Below are 20,842 nucleotides of genomic sequence, written 5' to 3'. Positions count from 1 at the left end.
TTTCATTCTCAATCACTTCTCACTCTGCTTGCTTCTTAAATGCTGGCATTTCCCTGAGCTCTCTCCTCAACACATTGCTCTTGCTATGTGCTCAGAGCTGACGTGACTTCATCAACACCAATGGCTTCAATTACCTCCGATGTGCTCATGGCTCCCAAGTTGTCTCTTGGTTACACTTCCATGCATCTAACTGTCTCTGGGAGAGCACTGCTCGGATGTCCCTTGGGCATTTTAAACTCAGGATGCCGACAATAAACTCATCCTCTCTTCCAACCACCTCCTCCTCCCCCTAAATTTTCAGTCTCAGTGAAAGACAAAGCACCTGCCCAGTAGTCGACAGTGAAAAGTTGTGGTAGACTGAAATGTATCACTCAGCTGTAAAATCCCTCTCCCACCAGCCATTTGCTTAGCTCTTTATTTTCTCCTCATGGGAGGAGCAACAGTCTCCTAACGGATCTTCAAGCCTCCAATATGATCCTCGTTTTATCTTCCTCCACTCACAAACAATAATTTTTCTAATTTGGTGTCAATGGCTACCCATAGCTTTCCTCACAAGACCCTCTGCTCTGCGTTTTTCATAATGCAGTCATCTCTTGCCACTCCCACCCATGTGTCTTCACACTAGCCCTGGAAATTGTCGTATGATTTAATTTCTCTGTGCAGTTATACAACCTATTTTCTTTGACTGACATATGCTGGCCTCTGCGCATTCTGAAAAGCAGTCCTGGAAATCTTTTCAAACTCAGGTCAAATAGCACTTTCTTTGAGACCGGGGCTCCTTAGTCTGATTTGGTTGCCCCTTCTGTGTACTTTTATATAACCCTGTGCAGAATTCCATCACAGTGCTTTTTAATTCATCTGTACTATAATCACAGACTTGCGTATTATTCATTTTCTTATAAGAAGACCACATGATATGAGCTCATTAAATGCTAGCTGAATAAACACATGAGTGGCCACTGAAAAAGAAGTAACAGAGAATTAAGTAAGGCTGTCTTGAAATTTCAAAAACACATTCTTAGAACAAGGACTGTCAATCCAAACTCAAGAATTCTTGTTCACTTTGCAGTTGTTTCAGTATTTTTCTCAGCCAAACACATGAAAGACTTCTTCTACTGCAGGAATTTAATAAAATATTATATACCAAACATCAGTTTTTAAAAATTAAAATTTATTCCTATTTTGATACGTTATATACATTTTTATAGTCTAAATAATTAATTGCTCTCTCTGGGCATTATATTTTCTCAAACCATGTAGACACAAAAAAATCAAGGGAAATATATTTTCAATGTATATGTTATCTGTACTGTATGAAGACCTCATATATAAAGAAAAGAATAAGTGAACACACCTAAACAGAAAATTCACTAGAAATGAAATACAAAAAGCTAAGTGACATGAAAAATATTGCCCCTCAGCAGTGATTAAAGAAATGTAAATTACACCAACGACATAGCATTTTCCACCATCAAATTAGTAACGATTAATAAATAACAATTCTCAGTGCTGGCCAAGAGATGGAAAGTTCAGAGCTGTCCATATGTAGATGGTATTTAAAGCCAGGACACTGGATGACATTATCAAGAGTGTGAGGATGACAGAGAAGATAAGAGGGCCAAGGATTAAGGTCTGGAATGCAACATTGTAAATGTCAAGGAGGAGGAACCACAAAGCCCAAGAGAGGGATCACAGTGGAGTAAGAGAAAAACCAGGAGAGCATGGTGTGCTTGGCCAGATAAACGTTTCAGTGGTGACAGAGCAATCAATTGGGGCTGGTGTTTCTGATAAGGAAGGTAAAGATGAGTAATGACGGATAGATTTAGCAAATGGCTCATAAGTAAACTATGACATGCAATCAAATGATGCTATATTTTGTAATATATTACATATTAAAATATTCATAAGGAAGTGTTAATGTCATTGGAAAATGCTTACAACAAGAGGAAAAGTTGTAACTTCTACATACAATATGAGTTCACTTTCGTTTTTAAAAAGAAAAAAATATGTATATATAGGTAGGAAATGTGCTAAAACATTAATACTGGATATCACTAAGTGGAAGAATTAGAGATTGACATTTCTTTTTCTATACCTTCCTTTCTTTATGTTCTAAAATTTTCACAATGTACAACTTCCGTAATTAGAAAAAAAAATCTTATAAAATACTTTTATGAGTAAACAAATGTTCCCATCCACATACCAGTCCTTTCACACTTCAATCCATCCCCTTAGAAACACTGTTCTTTACTTACACAAGAATAAAAACTAATAACTGGCATAACATTAAAATTTACAAGGCATTTTCTAACACGGTAGCTGGATCCTCACAGCAACGCTAATGTGGAAAAGGAAGGAGTTACTATCTCCATTTGCAGACACAGGAAGACTCAAAGAGGCTGATTTGCTGAAGGTCACAAAAACCAGCGGAAGGACTCAGATTTGAATAAGTTCTTTGATTACCTTCAATACTACTTCCACTATAACAAGAAGAGGCTTTGCAGTTGGAGCAAAATGTAAAAACACTCCTTCCTCATAAGTAACAAACATCAGAAAACAAGAAGGCTTATATTATTATTATTACCATGTTTTATCATTTGTCCATTACCTCTTAATTTTGCCATGTTTTTCTATTCTAATATCTATCTCAGAGAGAGGTACTTAATAATTCCCATGCTCGCATCTTCTATGGGCTATAAGCTCTTAGAGAGAGATGACAATACTCTCTGCATCCTGTTCTGTCACCAGCATCTTGCCTTGTACCCTGGTGGATAGAAGATAATTGAGAAATACATGCTGATGTCCCTACTAGTAAAGAGAGGAGCTCATACTCCATTTGGTGTGATTGTTTTAGGAGTTTCTAAGATGCTCTTTAGAAGCAGGAAGGAAGCGAGGGTTACAGATGAGGGAATTTTAACAATGAAACAGGTCCCTGGATTTCAGCTAATGACTGTATTCCTCACGTTATACCTAGGGCAGCGGTTCGCCACCTCAGCTTGCATCGTAATCCCTGGAGAGCTGGTTATAACACAACTCACTGGGCCTCAACCCCAGGGTTTCTGATTCAGTGGGGTGTGTACACGGCCCAAGAATGTGCATTTCTAACAAGTTCCTAGGTAATGCTGACACTGTTAGTCCTAGGATCACACTCGGAGAACCAGTGACCTAGAGAAAAAAAGCCCATAAAAGCAAAGCCTTGAATAAGTAATAAATGGTAGCTTGAATTCCAGAGACGTAAACTGAGTTGAGAAAAAAACTTCAATATATTCTGATCACTGGGTTTTTATTTCAGAGTCTTAAATCTGGTACAACTGAGAAAAGATGTCAATTAGGATTAAATGCATTATAAAGATCAATTCCTTTTTATAATTGAAAAAGTGGAAGCCATCCACTCTACCATACAGTATTTTCAAAGCAGTGATTAGTGCTGCCAGAGAAGAGGACCTATATCTCACCCATTTTTAAAACCTCTAACGTGCCTTGTTAGATATTTAATCCCTGTTTGCTGAACAAGATGATGAAATCCCTGCCCTCTGTGAGCCAAACATGTACTTGGGGTGTACGTGTTCAGAGCCTCTGGTAAAGCAAATGGCACCCTTCTGTGACTTAGAAAATGGTACCCCCTCTGGGCACATGAATTAGAAAAAGATACTCCTTCCTCTGGACGGATGCGGACACTGAGCACTGGATGGATCCTAGTTCTTACATGCCCCCGTGACTGGGTGCCCTTGTACAGGGTACAACTCGCCCATCCACACAGGGTGGTCCTGTGTGTGCAAAACATTTGTCAGACAGCATATGCATTCCTGAGAGTAAACAATGGGCTGTGACTGGAATCCAGAGAAAAGAGCACTGGTCTTTAGGTACTCCAGGAAGGGTTAAATCAGCTACAGCAATTGATCTAGGCCACAAGGCTTCCTCTCTCTGAGATGTTCTAACACTACCACCCATGACCTTAATCCAACAAACTCCTACTCAGCTTTGGGTCTTAGCTTAACCATCTTTTCCCCGGATCCCCATCCCCGATACTAGAAAGGCTATACCTTCCCACTGCAAAGTCATTTTCCATAAAAGTACTATGGCAAATGTAATTACATGACGTGGAGTTGTTTTGACTCTGGCCCCATGAGATTATAAAGCTCAACGTGATCAGGGACCATAGGTTTTGTTCATCATTTTATTGCTACTACCTGGTACATAAGTACACAACAAAAATGGTCTCAATATTGAAATATTACACATAACTTAGATTAAGAAAGGTGAAAAGGGACGAGTATTATCCATAGTTTCTTCATGGAGAAGGAAAAGACAACCAAAATGTGACTGGTGTTTTCTGGCGACAAAGAATTATTGTAAGATCCAAGACACTGATGAAGAACACACTAAGACAGGAAAACATGCCACCCTATACTATGCTCTGCTATTTTCATCCTTGTGCTAAAATATGACACTTCACGCATCTGTCAACTCTTAGTTTTACATTGTAAATATTGATGGTGTGAATACTTGCTCACATTTGCCTAACACATGAGAAATGGTTCTGAGAATAAGAATTTGAAATGGAAAATTCACCTCCATGAGCATAGCAGGCAAGATTAATTATGTTAACAGCTTGAGAACAGAGGCTGAGTCCTAACTCCTTCGGCAAGAGTGTGGCTTTGGAATCTCTGACACCCTCACCCATGGCCTATGATACTCAGAAACTTCCTGCAGAAAGGCTATCTCTCAACTGTACCCATCAAAGTCTGAAACAGACGGCAAGGCCATCATCAAGTTTTCTGATTTATGTGGACTTGGAAGGCTCAATTTCCTACCAAATCTAGGGAGACTATATAAAATTCTATTCTATCACCTCTGCCTCACCTCCCAGTTAATACTCAACCCATCTCCAACACTCTACAGGAACCACTCTGGCCTAATTGTCAAATTCAGTCTTCTCTTTTCAGTCCTCATCTTATTTGAGTTTCTTTGGGCATCTGAAAACACAACCATCCCTTCCTTCTTCAAAGGTTTTTCTCCCTTTCTCATAACTCTCACATTTTCCTCATACTAGCTATTATTCACATGTCTCCTTTGTAGAAACATCCATTTCTGCCCCCTGTAATGTTCATAAAACCCAAGTCCTATCTTTCGTCCTCTTTGTTGCCACTCCCTGAATGATCTCATTCAATCCAGCAGTTTCAGCCAGGCTTTCCATTCAAATGCCTCCCGCCTCTCCACACTGACCGAGACCATGGCCCAGAGCAACAGGGCCTGAGACCCAGCTGCCTACTGAACAGCTCTCTGAAAGTCAGCCTCTCCAGAACCAAGCTCCCTCTCTCCTCTTCCTCACATTCCTCTTCCTGGAGGTTAGAGGCACCATCCTCTAACCAAGCCAGAACCTTTCATCCCCTCACCCTCCATATCCACGTACTGTCAAATCTGTCTTCTAACATCTTGCCCTTTTCTCCATCTTCATTGCCACTTCTTGAGTCCGTCAGCCTTCAGTGAACTATTAAAATTGCTCCTAGCAAGTCTCACCTCTTTTTATTTCCCACCCCTCTAATGTGGCCTCCAATGTTGCCAAACTAAAGCATAGTTTATTATTCCTGATGTTAAATTCTTCTATCACTCCCATCAACTAGCAAACGAAGACCAGCTTCTTAGCATAACATGCAGTCCCCTACCATCAGGCTTCTGCTTTCCTCTCAGACTCATCTCTCATTAAGCTCCTCAGAACAGTGTACTCCAGTTATAACCAATTATTTGTATTTCTGCGCTTTTTCAATGCACTCTGAACCAGAAATGTCTTTCCCCCCAAGCTAGCCCACACTCACATCTCGCCCTTGTCTGCTCGGCAAATTCCTACTCATCTTTCAAGTCTCCCTCATTTCCCCTATAGGACCTTTTCTGATCCTCCTTACTAGATGTGACTGCCCCTTTCTGGTCTTATGGCACCAAATCACTTCATTCTAATTGTTTGTTTACAAATCTGTCTCTTCCTTACCCAATTAAATTTTATTTTTTAATTAGCAATTTCACATCATCTGACATTTTACCTGACACATGGTATAAGCTCAAAAAATGTTTGTGGAATAAACACTGTTGCAAAAAGTCATGATTCACTTAAGATCAGAGAGACCAGCAGAATTGTATTATGTAGAATTTTAGAGCAGTGAACTAAGAATCAAGCTATTTTGTGATTTAATTTTCCAAATTTAAATAATGCATACATATCCACTCAGTTCTATTCTCTTTTACTCTCATGTACTCTATCTCCTAATACCTTACTCCAACTCTGAATCATCTGTTGGCCTTTATCTTTTCTTCCTAGGGGCAGCCCCATGAAGTCCTATTATTCAGAGTCAAAAATTCCATTCTATTTAATTTATGGATAAGCCTATCCTGTGACCCTCTGAAGTCTCACCGTATATCAGGATGTAGGTCTACTCATCTAGTAATAACTCTTGAATGTATAGTTTTTTGGGGTTTTTTTGCTTTCACTTATATTAGTCTCGTTTCATCCTCACAATAAAGATAGGCAGGTCAGTTTTTATTACTATCATTTTACAAGTGAAAATCAGATGCCAAGAAACCCTAATGATACCTGTCCTTTATAAGTTCCTTCACATCGCTTCTCAGCCTTTTGGCTAAGATCAAGTGTAAGTTCCTTCACAAAAAAAGGCTGAGGAATATTAACTCTGTAGGTACTTTCTGATGTCCAGCCCTCATTTTTTTTTTTTTTTTTTTCATTTAAACACTGTCTACTAAAGTCACATCCTATGGTTGTCCTCCAACTGTTGGCACAAAGATGTGACTTTTATTTCTGTCTCCCAAACTATAGCCTTCCTGTTGGTGTTTCTGCTTCCACCATGCTGATTTGATCACCAGCCAAGCATTCCAAAGTCATCATTTTTCTCCCCTTTTCAACTCCATAATCCATTGACTTCGATAAAGGAAACTGTATTTTATGAGTTTTACCCCAGAGTCCAATCCTCTGCAGAAATCTCCAGGAAACTTTACCCATAACCCAATTGTCATTTTGAAGGGCCTTATTCCTGAACTCAGGCAATCATAACTAGATTACTCCCAGGCCAATTTTCTGTACTTCTCATCCTTTTCCTTTCTTTGCTTTTCTCTAAAACCAGGCAAGGAAAATGAGAGTCTATATAACTTAGTTAAACATGACTATTTTTCTAAAAACACTGATAAGTGATGAGAGACTCAAACTACTGGGAGAAAATGAAGTTTAGAATTACCTGCAGGTGTTTCAATATTCTGTCTTCCATATTCTCTCATATTACTGAGCTGGCTTTAGTTCCTAGACTCAGGCCCCCTCGCTTTAACTGCTCTCACACTACATGCTGCTGTCCCTTACATTTGGCATTCACCTTCTTTTCCATTCATAAAGAGAGGAAAAGGATAAATGGGCAGGAGTAGACACAAAATAGTTACTGTAGCTATGTCTTTGTTCACGGGAGTTTGACCCACCTTTCCAAAGCTGTATCTCGGAGGAAGGCCCCTCCTTACCCATAAGCACACGCAGGCCCATACCCTCAAAGCCAGAAAAACACCTGCCTTTCTCACTTTCCACTGAAAAACGACGTCAGAGATAAATGATCAATTCTATAAATTAGCTCAGCTGGTTCGACCAGATGCCAAGAACCAGATTCAGCCTCTGGGAGGCCATTTGGCGTCTCCTAGTTCCAAAAGAACGTCAAACTCGCAGTCAACCATCTTACAACTGTTTCTCACTCATCAGGAGGAATATACATGGATCTGTGCATCATCATTTCTAAAAACACAACCAACCCCAGGCAGGGTCAGTAGAATCCTCCTATATATTTTATTTATTCCCATTTTCAGAGGGAAATTCAAACTTGGGACCCCAAGGAGTTGAGTCGCATGCAACAAGGAGCTGAGATTAATTGGATATCATTTTTCTAGATCTTCTGTCATCTCCCCTGCCTTTCATTTCAATACTCCTGTCTTAGACTCCAGCCTCTCACTCCATTCTTTCTAGGTGTACGTGCGTAGAACACACGCTCATCGAAAGGGTCAGCCTACTTGTCATGACCAAAAGCATCACCCCCACTGGCTCCGACTTTCACTCATTTCAAGTAGATTCTTCATTACTAAGAACTGATATTACAAGAAGCTTAAGACTTTTCATTTCAGAAAAGAAATATGTTCTTCACTTTGGGGCTGAAAGCAGGGTTTCAAGTCCGTCCTATTGCAACTGTTCAATCTGAGGCTGTCCAAGCATCAGCTTTCAATAGAAACTGGAAGAATGGATTATTCCCAGGTGAATGGTAAAGTGGAAAAATACAGATTAAACAACTATTAATTATACTAATAAACTGAAATTAAGCACAGCTGTTTGTTGAGATCTTGCCTTGATTTCCCCAATTTCAACACTACTGTGTGCTCGCACACGTGCCTTTGATCTATTCTCCTTCATTTCAGGTTGCCCTGGGACTGGTACTATGGGAGAGGAAGATGAAATCCATGGATAACAGATGATGTCTAGAAGGCAGATGTTCTATAATTCAAGTCTGGGTAAAACTCAAAAGTGAGCATCATACACAAAGAAACAGGGTCCGGCCTTTCTTCCCAGAGGGACTATTAGTTAAGCTATTTTTGCTACATCAATTAAAATGACCCATCACCCTGATTCCTAGCAATCTTCCTAAAAACAGTATCCACTCCTCATATCCTCCCAGACATAATCACTCAAAGTAGGTCAGAAATGTTGCTTCCTTCCTCTCATTGATTTTCATTAAGAGGATGTACTTTCTGGAACACTAAATACCCAGTACAAGTACCAATGACACCCCTGTAAATTTTTGGCACACCAAGTTCAGTTCCCCTAAAAGCAGGACAAACTCTCATTACCCATAATTTATCCAGCTTGGCTGTATGACAATATAATCTCAAGCAATAAAAATGCACCGTGGCAGTGCTTCAGCCAGGTAATGAACACCTCCCCAAAAGGGGCATATTCATTCTGTCTTTTCTAATTTTCTAGATCAGCAACCAGCCTCTTTCCTAAGTACACACTCTTTTTTCTTCCTAATTCATATCCATATTTCGCCAGAAGGATGCCAAGTGACACCACACACTGACTTAGCATATCCCCAGTGCCTCATCAGGAAGCTGAGTGCAGGGGAGTCGGAGAAGGCGTTTGTAGAGACCCGGAGCGGAGAAAGGAGGGATGGGGGGGAAGGAGCGGGAAACCCTCCCGTGGCAGTTATCTAGCTCTCTGGAAAAGCTGTGAAGGAACGGATCCCCAAATCCCACTGGCGGGGTTTCCCCAGTCCCCTCTTATTGCCGAAATCTCTCACTGGGCCTCAGGTCCTCAAGCCTGGCACTCCAAAGACGGCACCGCAAAGTCCTTCAGAGCCCTCAAAACACAGGAGCGCGAACAGAAAAGCATCACCCGAAAAAAACGGCAAAGCCACACACACTCTCTTGGCCAGCTCTCCGGGGCGGGCAACTTCATCCCTTGAAACAAACGAAAACCCCGGTCCTCCCAGGAAGGAAAAAGACGGAGAGCAATAAACAGGCACCACCCTCATCCCTCATCTTCCGCTCTCTCCTTCCCCCTCCCCCGCTAAGTCCAGGTAAAGGACCAGGTGCAGCTCACCTCCTGGCAAGGAGGAAGCGGGCGGCTGGAGGAGGGCAGGTCCCCAGCCCAGGCCGCCTGGCAGCCAGCGAGCACCCAGCAGCAAAGCCAGGCGGGGCTCCAGGGAGGCGAGAGTCCGCGGCGGGGAGCCCCCGGCGGCCTCCCCCGGCCCCTTCTGCGCGCCTGCCCTGGAGCGCGGAGCGGCACCTCCATCCCGCCGCGGTCGGTGGGTGGGCGGGCAGAAAAGCAGCCTCCCCGGGTGGGGCGCATCCCGGCTCCCGGGCCGCGAGGGCTGCGCGCTCGACTCGCCGCTCGCTCGCCCCCTGCCCGTCCGCGGGCTGACAGCTCCGCTGCGCTCGCTGCCCCAGCAGCCGGCGCCGGTGTTCCCGTCACGCGGGAGGGAGGGACCGCGGGGCGCGGGCGCGGCGCGGGGGCGGGACGCAGGGCGGGGACGCGGGTGCCGGGGAGCAGGTGGCGTAGGCGGGGGCTGCGACCCGGCGGAGCGGGTCCTAAGGGGCTTCACGGCTGCGGGGGGTGGGAGGCTCATTACGCGATAGAGCGGCCAGCGTCCCCCGTTTATGTCTCCGATCTCCAGGCCCTGTGGCCCACCAGAAGGGGCGCTCCAGGGACGAAGCCAGAATAAAACACAGGACATCAAGACGTTGTTTTCCGGCGGCGGGTCTTTAAAATCTCCCTACCGCCCGCGTCTCACAGTACCCCAGATGCTTCCTAGAAACATCCCTTTGTAAGGATGCAAGCTGGGTACTGTCAGATCGAATTTTTAGGTGATTAGGCTGTGCGGGAAATGGCGTGGAAGAAAGGGGGACGAACTACAAATGCAGTGTTTGTGACTCGGTTTTCTCACCTATTGAATGAGAATCCTAACAATACCTAACCCTTGGCTTGTCGTGGAGGTTGACTAAATTGATGTCCATACAGCACTTGAAGAGTGCTTGGAAGCAGTAGATGCGATATGCGTTGGTAGTAGTGGTAACCGGGATCATTGCTGCTGTTGCTGTTATTTTCTGGGGATAACATGTTTAACCTCAGACAAGCCCTTTTGTTTCTGGAGGCAGCAGCTTCTCCATCTGTACAATGACGGAGGTGGTCTTCATTTTTTTCTTTCATTCAAAAACGTCCTAAGCGGCGTGGTGGACACCAAGTGGTGACCAAGATGGACATGATGCCGTCATCGGGGTAGATCTCAAGGGTTCCTTCTTGGTCTAAAAGTCTGTGAACGGGTGAGTTAATCTGCTGTTCAGAAGGAGCCCCTCAAATTTCTAATAATTGAGTGCCTGCAGAAATCTACCTGACAGACTCAATGTAAGTTGACTTGAATTTGTGGCACTCTCTCTAATGTCCTTTTAATAAACGTTTCCGCATGAAACGTGAGAAGTTTTCTTCTTTCTCTCTGTCTCGTATGTGTGTGTTCTGATTATAACAATAATGCATGTTTTTTGTAAACATTTTGGAAAACACTGAAGAGTATCAGGAAGAATATCAAAATCGTTAGGAATCCCACCGCCCAGAGATGACACTATTAATGATACTAGCATCTTGAGGGATTTCGTTCCTGGTGTCTTAAATGTGTGTGTGTATTGAAAAAGTAGAATTATAACTTGTAAACTGCTTTAATTTTTTCCGTAGCAACATGAATTTTTTTTCAAGTCATTGACGTCTCTGACAACACAGCTTTAATAACTGTATAATATCTTCTACTGTTTGGATTTATGTAATTTACTATTGGATATTAAGCATTGCTTCTCAAGTATCTGATGTTATAAATAATTCTAGCATAATACCCTTGGTACATATTCTGTGCATACATCTCCTTTTAATTTTCTATGATGCTTTCTAAAATGGAAATCATCGGATCACCTGGGATATGCATTTTTAAAGTTTTTGATGAATTACTGCACAAATTCCCTCCAAATATTATTATATCAATTGTTACCAGCAGTTTATAAGTACACAACATTCTAGATAGTACTTCAGCTATTTGCCATTTTGGTAGAAGAGAAAAAGCTTATCTTACTAGTATTTTTAAATGTATTTTTATAATTAGTAACACGGAATAATTTTTTATATATATTTACTATTTACATAGTTCCTTTCCTTGTCAGTGTGTGCGAATTTTCCACTGGCACTCTTTGGCCATTTTCCTACTGATGTTCCATCTTTTTTTAATTGATATGTAAACAATCTTTATAAGTTTTTTGTGTTACACCTTTGTTTACCATATATGTCACAAATACTTTTCTCCGTTTGTAGTCCTCCTTTTCACTTTGTTTCTGGTGACCGTTTTTGCAGAAGACTGACATTTTTATGTACACAAATACAGCAACATTTCCTTTTGTGATTCCTTCCTTCGTTGTACACATACATGTACCTGTACCTCTTGCAAGATCATTTAGATGCCTATATTTTCTTATTTTGTTATTTTATTTTTACATATATTTTTATTCTCTAATCCATCTAGAACTTGAGTCAAATTATATTATTATTTTTGTCATCTAAGTAAAACCTTACTATGTGACTAACGGATTGAAAACAGTTTCTTTCCCAGTCAATGCACCTAGGTTAAACAACAATTACAGATTTTCCTGGTTGGGACAATTTGCCACTGTCAATAAATTTCTCATAGGAGTCTAACCTATAGAAAACATCTTGACCTTAGGTAATCAAAACTAGCACACAGACTTATAAAGAAAGGAAAATACCTAGAAAACTGCAGTTCCTTCATAACTGCCATTTTAGAATCTAACAGCAGACTATCCAAATGATTTGTGATTATCACATTAATAACTTTACTTTAAAAGTCTAATTTTTTAACAGCTACTTTAATAGAAATTTCCTAATGGAATTGGGGGTAGGGAAGAACAACTATGAAGGTTTAAAAAGTTTAAAGTCCAGATGGTCATCAATTTGCACTTTATTTTATGCAGTGTGTACCTGAAAATGGAATCAAGCTTTATTAACAATCAACAAAAACCAGAGCTATATCCAAGGGATATTAAACACATAGATTTGTGTTGTTCTTTCTTTTTTAACTGAATACAGATTATGATATAAATAACCCCAATTTTTTAAAGATTGTCTAAGCACACTAATCTTAGGAAAAAAAATTTGAATGAATTTAAGTAGCAAATTTTTAAAAAATTAGTTTTAAACAGTCAAAATGAAAAAAAAAAAAATGTGAAGTGTTTCCTGCATCTAATTAGCAAAGAGAATAATTTTGGTAAATGTATGTTGTTGGTTATAATTCAGGAGAAAAGGTAGTTCTGGAGAGCACTTTATATATTAAGAGCCTTTAATATGTTTATGCTTTAATCAAGTAATTTTTACTTCTAGGATTCTAATTTAAGGATCTAATAAGTAGAGTACAAGTTTCTGTACAAGAATACACATTATTATTTAATACAATTAAAAACGAAATAATCTAAGTGCCCCAAAATAGGGGAATGGCTAAATGAATTATGTTATTTCACATGGAAGAATTATATAGACATTGAAAATTATGTTTTCCAAAGAATACTAAATGAATTTAGGAAATGTGACTGTATAATCTTAATATAAAAAAAAAAAAGATAGAAATAAATCTTAAACAGTATATTCCCAAGTATAGTGTGTGTCTTGGGGGTGGGAGAATTAAGTATGCCTTATGGAAGGAATATGAATAGAAGAAAATAAACTTGTTAGTAGTGATAATCTTTTAATGGTGGCATACGGATGTTTTTTCTATCATTTTTACAGATATATTTGCAATTTTTCTATAATTATTTTTATAATCATTATGAATTACTTCAGAAGTTTCTGTCCTTCGATGTCAATCAATCCTACCTGAAGAACTCATCAAAAATGTAAGGACAAAAAATGTTTACCAGTGTTATTTGTAAAGGAAAATGAATGAGACCTTAATAGCTAATACTAGGGAAACTGCTTCGTAAATAATGATATTCAATGGTATATTATCCCAACACAAACAATTGTTTTATGAAAAGTGTCTGACAGAGAGAAAAGTTCTTGAGAAAATGCTTTCAGATAAATTGGGAAAATCATGATACAAAATGTATACACAATAGAGACATTCAATATAGTAAAGCTATAAAACATGGACAAAAGGATGTGGATTAATTTCAGGACAGTAATTGCCTAGAGGCAAAGAAAGGAGAATGGGATTGGGAAGGAGTGTAAAAGTGACTTCACTTGTACCTCTAATACTTTATTGCTGAAAGGAAAGAAGGATGGAAGGGAGGAAAGAAAGAAGGAAGGAAACATCTGAAGCAACTATGACAAAATGTAACATTGTTTCTTTGGGAGTTTGGGGTAGTAGTTACCATAGCCAACACTTATTGACCTATAACAGCTAACAATTATTGAGTTAATAAGATCCCAGCACTGTTCTAAAAGCTTTACTAAGCACTAGTTCATTTAACCCTCAAAACAACCCTAGGAGGTAGGTACCCTTATTATCCCCCTTTTACAGATGGAAAAATAAAGGCACAAGTTGCTCAGCAAGAGGAAGTGTGGGGTTTCATAATACACAAGCAGTGATTCTAGAGTTCACCCGCTTAGGAGGTTAATTTTACTACCCTCCATATTTTTCTATATTTTTGAAATATTTAAGTTTAAATTATTACATACAATAGGATATTAAGTAGGTGTTTTAAATCCTATTAAAAAGATGGGAAGGACAGAACAAATGATTGATAATGGTATTTTCTGGATAATATGCTATGGGTGATTTTTTTCCATTTCTTTATACTTTTTTCCCCATTTTCAAATGTGTTACAGAAAATATATATGAGTTCAATTTTTAAAACAAGAAAGCTGGAGTGTATTAAAAAGGAGTATGATACTTAAGCTATTCTATCGTGTTATATATTTTACACATCATTTGATCACCATATTTTAAATAACTTGTAGAGGAAGAAGAATGGGGAATTCGGGAGGATAAATGGAGAGGATTTTTAAAAGAACAAAAAAAAAAGATTCAAAAATGGAAACTAGGTCATAGAAGAAAAGATAAATTAGGATATCTTGGTTTACTTTCTCTAAGTCCATGAAAGCCTTTCACCAGTGGGTTACATCTCCCTTGCTCTCCACTTCCTTCAAGAATCAAAATAAAAATATTTTTAGTTAAAGGAGAAAATTTTTCACTTGGATATAGAATTGCACCTACTGTGAAGGTCTGTGGAAATATTCAAGAAGAATGTGAAGTCAGACAAACTTGCATTTTGCCACTACTTGCCAGCTGTATGATGTTGGGAACATTACCTAATCTCCCTTAGCTTCAAATTAGAGCTTAGAAATACCTGACATTGTAGGCTTGGTGTGCAAGGAAGTTAATATACATAATCAGTCACTGTACTAAAGCATCACCATGCTTATTGGTATATTTGTAGCTATTTATAAATATTCCCTTCTTAAGTTATTCACACCAGTATTTCTCCACTGGAATCCAAAACCCCCCAAAAAGGAGTGCAGGGTGCGGGTGTCTCCAATGTCTTCTCAGGAGATTAGGAGTATTCTCTGATAGTTTTTATATTTTGTATTTGAACTTTGTTGATAATCAGATACACACACACATACACACAGTGCCAAAAAAATGTATACACATTTTAAGAAAGGAAAATAACTGTGTTAAAACTGTAATACAATGAATGACGCCAGCATTGATTTGATTAACGCCATCTTTTGAGTGAACATCATGCATTGCTACCATAATTCAATCCAACTTCAAAAAATAATACATAAATAACATCTCTTAAAATGTATACATTTTTTGGCACCCATGATGTGTGTGTGTGTATATGTGTGTGTGTATGTGTGTGTGTGTATATATATATATATGTCTCATTTTTATGTCAATTGTTAGCACAAAATATTAATGCCTTTGTTTGCACTTGACTTCCTGATACCAGAGGCACCTCACTCCTGCAAACCAGCCACACTAACCTCCTTGTCGTTTCTTCATCCTACTTGAGGGTTTTGTATTTGTTGTTCCCTCTGCCCAGAATTCTCCTTCTTTGGGTCTTTACTCAAATGTCATTTTCCCAGTAATGGCCTTCCTGGTTACCCTTTCTAAAATCCCTGACACTCTCTATCTCCTGCTTTATTGTTCTCCCTAGCATTCATCATCTTGCATGTGGCCTATTTTACCTGTCTATTTCTCCTCACTAAAATGGAAGCTCCATGAAAACAGATTTTGGTTTCACTTTTAATTGCTATATTTCCAGATCTAGTACATAGGCACTCAGTGAATATGTGTGGCATGAATTAATGCATTATGTGATCACCATAAATGAGGGCAATTAATTTTTTTTTTAATTTTATTGGGGAAGGGGAACAGGACTTTATTGGGGAACAGTGTGTACTTCCAGGACTTTTTTCCAAGTCAAGTTGTTGTCCTTTCAGTCTTAGTTGTGGAGGGCACAGCTCAGCTCCAGCTCCAGTTGCCGTTGCTAGTTGCAGGGGGCACAGCCCACCATCCCTTGTGGGAATCAAACCGGCAACCTTGTGGTTGAGAGGACGCACTCCAACCAACTGAGCCATCCGGCAGCTCAGCGGCAGCTCAGCTCAAGGTGCCGTGTTCAATCTTAGTTGCAGGGGGCAGAGCCCACCATCCCTTGCGGGACTCAAGGAATTGAACTGGCACACTTGTGGTTAACAGCCCACTGGCCGATGTGGGAATCGAACTGGCAGCCTTTGGAGTTAGGAGCGTGGAGCTCTAACCGCCTGAGCCACCAGGCCGGCCCAAGGGCAATTAATTTTTTATTGTTCATATCAAATATTTCAGATACACAACAATTAATTTAATAGTTTCTAAAATGTATCCAAAGATGAACTTGGGGGAAAATCCCCAAATCCTCAATTTGAGAAACAAAGCATTAGTTGCAGATAATAGAATTCACTTTATCCAGTTTAAGGAGAAAGGAATTTATTATACAGTGTTGGGTACCTTACAGAATTCCTTGGAGGGCCATGAACAAAGCTTGGATATATGCAGAGAGGTAAACACAGCAGGGAGTGACACTCTACCCACCCTCTCCACAAGACCACTGTAGTGGAACCTGCACTGCAGCCTTCACATACCACTCGTCACATGTGATGCTAAAGACTAAACATTCAATCCTCTGCACCTACTAGAGCAGAAGAACCAAAAGCCCCTGTTGCCATGTCAGCCAGTAGAATGAATCCACGCTCATGCAGCTGCCATCTCACATTGCTCACTTACTCCTTCAGAGTCTCATGTGAGTACATTTCCTTGTCAAAGCCTAGTTTAATATAGAATCTATCTACAAGGGAATTTAGGAATGTTTTAGCTGTCTCACGTCTTTGGTTCAGGAAGGCACACTGAAAGTGGGACTGTTTGGGTATAAGTGAGTCAAACTGCAATTTCTGCAGCAGTCCACCCTCTTGCTACTCAACATACATAAACCCTCTTATTCCTACATTAAAACTTCTATCTCTGTGGGATGTTCATTTCTCTTCTAGCTCAGTGACAATCCCATTTTGATATCCTGAAATCTATCAGATAAATTATAAAGTGAATTACCATCAATCCGCCACATACTAAAAACTAGGGGATTACTATTCAGCCATAAAAAGGAATGAACTATTGACACATTATAACATGGATAAATCTCATAGGCATTGTGCTGAGGGAAGAAAGCCAGTCTAAAAAGCATACATACTGTATGACTCCATTTATATGGCATTCTCAAAAAGATAAGACTTTCCTGATAGAAATCAAATCAGTGGTTGTCAGGAACTAGGGGTGGTGATCAAGAAGTGTGACTACAAAAGGCTATCACAAGGGAGACCGGGGGGTGGGGGAGGGGGGAGGTGATGAAATTGTATCTTGATTGTAATGGTGGTCACACAAATCTATATATTGCATTACAATCCATAGAACTGTAATCCCCAAAAAGTCAATTTTACTGACTTAAAATTTGCAACCCAATACATACTAAAGTTGTCAGCCACTAAAGTTGACAAGATGTTAGGTTTGGTAGATATTAAATATTTATTAATTTTGGAAAAAAACGGGAAATAAGAGGAAAATGAATATATTATATACATGGAAGAAAATATGATGGACAATAACTTTCATTTCTGGAATTGCTTCTGAGATTACCTTTGGTATTGATACCTTTCTTCCTCTGAGTTCCCTTTGTACTCAGGCAGCGTCTCAGCTGGTCACACTTCTTTGTCTGGTGGGGTACTCCAAAGCTTAATCCCTAAGTAATCTGAGCCTTGGTGGCCCTAACTGTATGGGGTTGCTGTAATCTCCATTAACTTTTATCACTGGATATTACAATACTGTGAGGCACTCCAGAGGAATCCCTGAGCTCCATCATAGAAAATCATAGTAAACTTTTCTCTTTTTTTGCTTCCTGGTCCATTGGCAAGAGTAGCCCAAAAGGTGAAATGGCAGTTTCAACATCTCAACTCCCAGTTCAATTGTCTCCCTGGTGGAATGTTTCTCCACTGAATAGTAAGAACTTCAAACAAGCAGGGTCTAAAGTAATGGACTTGGGAAGGAAAATTTTGTGCATTGGTCATTCAGTGAAAGAATGAGAAACACCACCCCTGCTTCACTCCTCGGTTTCTGGGCCAGTGTGTTCTGATTTGGAAGAAACAGCATCATATATTAGTCACTAGTTCAGAGAATATACTTTATCCTAAAGGACAATACCCCGGTGTCAAAAGGTATTATTTCCCATCTGACACAGTAAATTGGTTCTTTAGCTCATTACTATGCCATAAGTCAGATGCATCTGAGTGAAGGTTTTATGGAATACCAGTGAACCCCAAGAGCACTGGCCTTAATTATTTAGCTGTGAAAGAGGTTTCTTGATTAAAAGCAATATCATGTGAGAAAACATGATGTAAATAAGGCAGGATGTTAAATAAGGTATTAAGTCAACGGAAGCAGCATGGTGGCCCAGGAAAACAAACCATATCCAGATTAAGTGTTTATTCCAGGGAGGACAAAATTGTTCGCTCTACAATGGAAGGGGCCCATTATAATCACCAGGAGGGAGGCTGGTTCTCTCATTCTAGCACACAATATTAAGAGTTCATCATTGGCGTCTTACTGCTGGGAGATGGGGTGTTCAGCTATGGTAGGAGCACCGAGTCAGCCTTGGAGAGAGGCAACCCATTTTTTATTGAGGCATGTGCAATCTTCATATGATGGGCCACTGTTTCTGAGCTCATTGACACAGTGAGATCACAAGGGAAACAAGTTGACTGTTACCAACAGAGTGAGTCATCTGGTTGAATCACCTGGTTATTGAACGGACACTTGATACAAATTCACATAGGACATTAATACTCCCACATGATGGGTCCATTTCAAGAGATTCGCTCACATAATTCTTCCCCAATCCTCCTTATCAGCAAACCTGCAATCCTATTCCTTCCAACTCCTTCACCATATGGCCAAAACTTTAGCTGCTACCCATGAAATGGTGTGGATCCGATATCGTGTCCCCTTCTTCCAAGCAAAGTTCACCATAAAGTTGTACCCACTGGAGAGGTTTCCTTCTCCATTGTTCTTTCAAGCCACTCATGATTTATTTGCTGATCAATATTTGCTATAATATTTGCTAATCAATATAAAAGCAGAGAAATGGCCCTTGAGGTTTTGTTTTTTTAACATATAGTTATCTAAGGCCAGGAACCATGAACTGAAAATCAAAGAAAAATTAAACCACCTGGAAACAGAATATTATACTGAATGAGAGAGCAAATATCAATACAACTTTTTCCCATGAGACACATTGCTCAAAGAATGCACTATGACAACAAGCGTGTTTGTAAACCATAGACCAGATATTTGCATGTCTATTGGTAGTGACATTACTTGGGACAGGAGCATTGCTGGCTGTTAAAGCTGAGCCATCAGAAATCCTGTAACCCAACAATTCTTTTACCACCTTATCAACTGCCTTATTTTAAAAGAAATGCAAGTATGACTGGCATGTAGATTCTGCAAAACCATTTACCCAGATACCTCAGATAAGAATAGTGAAGGAAATAAATTTCAGCCCTTAAAATTCAGGGATGTGCACATCTTACTTAGTATGAGATGCTTCAGTAAAATAATTTGAGAGAAAAGACTAGATGATTGGATGCAGGGTTTTTAAAATGTTTTCAATGTTAAGCACTGTAAAGAAGTCAACAGCTGCAGAATCACGAACCTCAGGAAAAAAACTGGCCTTTAAAGATCACTGAGCCAAATCTCATCTCAAATCCCCAAATCCTCTCGGCAACTCTCCCTCAAATGACTCTCAGACTTAAAAAACAAAAACAAAAACAAAAAAAACTTCAAGGACTGAGAAATGACTACCTTCCCAGGCAGCCCTCCTACCTTTGGACAGCTCTCACTGTGAGAGAGTCCTTCATCAGAGGAGCAAAAAATTTATCATTGTCATAATTCTATCTCTGGGCCCCAAATAGGACAAGCCTCCTTCCTCTTCCAAGGACAACCCTTCAGCCGACTTCCTCCTGTCCTCTTCTCTTCTCTTCTCCAGGATAAACATCCCCAGTTCCTTACATCATTTTTCATAGGATTTAATTGTATATTCCTCTTAAAAGTATACATTTAAACTGAAGTAATAGCATGGATTTAGTCTATAATTGAGTAGAAGTATAATTTCCCTTATTCTAGAGAAGCTATAGTTCTATTTTTGCAATATAATGTCCTGGTGCATTTTTCTGGAAGTTGCACTAACGTTCACTGCAATTGCTAACATTCCTTCATTAGGAGCTCGCTATGTGCCAGACACTTCGAAGAGGACTTCACGTGTATCATCTCATTTAATTCTCAGGACAACCATCTATGAAACGAGGCAGGTACTATTTTTATCTCCATTTTCAAGTGAGGAAAATGAGGCTTAAAAAGAATAAGTACCTTTCCCAATAAGTGACAGAATTTGGATTCAATCCCAGGATTTCTGGAAAAGAACTAGCTAACACCTACTGAGCACTTACTGTGTGCCAGAACTGTGCTGAGCCCTTACTCAGACTATTAAGTAGCTAGAATTATTATTCCCATTTTACACAGAGGGAAACTGAAGTTCTAAGAGATATAACAGCATGGTTAGAAATTGAAAACAAGCTTATCTGAACAAGTTTACCTTATATTCCCAGGTTCAGGATTTTATATTTATCCCTTATAAAATTAATCTTACTGGATTTAGTCCATCACTCTGTCAACAATTTTAG

The 20,842-nt window shown here is 39.7% G+C and overlaps 1 protein-coding gene across 1 annotated transcript in view; it reads right to left on the bottom strand.

Annotated features, from left to right (window-relative positions):
• The window catches only part of ELAPOR2 (endosome-lysosome associated apoptosis and autophagy regulator family member 2), a 168,315-nt gene extending 158,300 nt beyond the window's left edge, over positions 1-10,015 (bottom strand). Inside the window, exon 1 of the mRNA XM_019749771.3 lies at positions 9,626-10,015. Within this exon, the coding sequence (XP_019605330.2) occupies positions 9,626-9,874 (249 nt within the window). The 5' untranslated portion in view covers positions 9,875-10,015. The remainder of the gene's footprint in view (positions 1-9,625) is intronic.
• Between the last annotated feature and the right edge of the window lie 10,827 nt (positions 10,016-20,842).

Source organism: Rhinolophus sinicus, chromosome 4 (genome assembly GCF_057876585.1).
Source record: "Rhinolophus sinicus isolate RSI-liver-muscle chromosome 4, RSI-T2T, whole genome shotgun sequence".
Taxonomy (NCBI): Eukaryota; Metazoa; Chordata; class Mammalia; order Chiroptera; family Rhinolophidae; genus Rhinolophus; species Rhinolophus sinicus.
The sequence above is the reverse complement of the archived record's forward strand: the minus strand, read 5'-3'. Positions and strand labels throughout refer to the sequence as shown.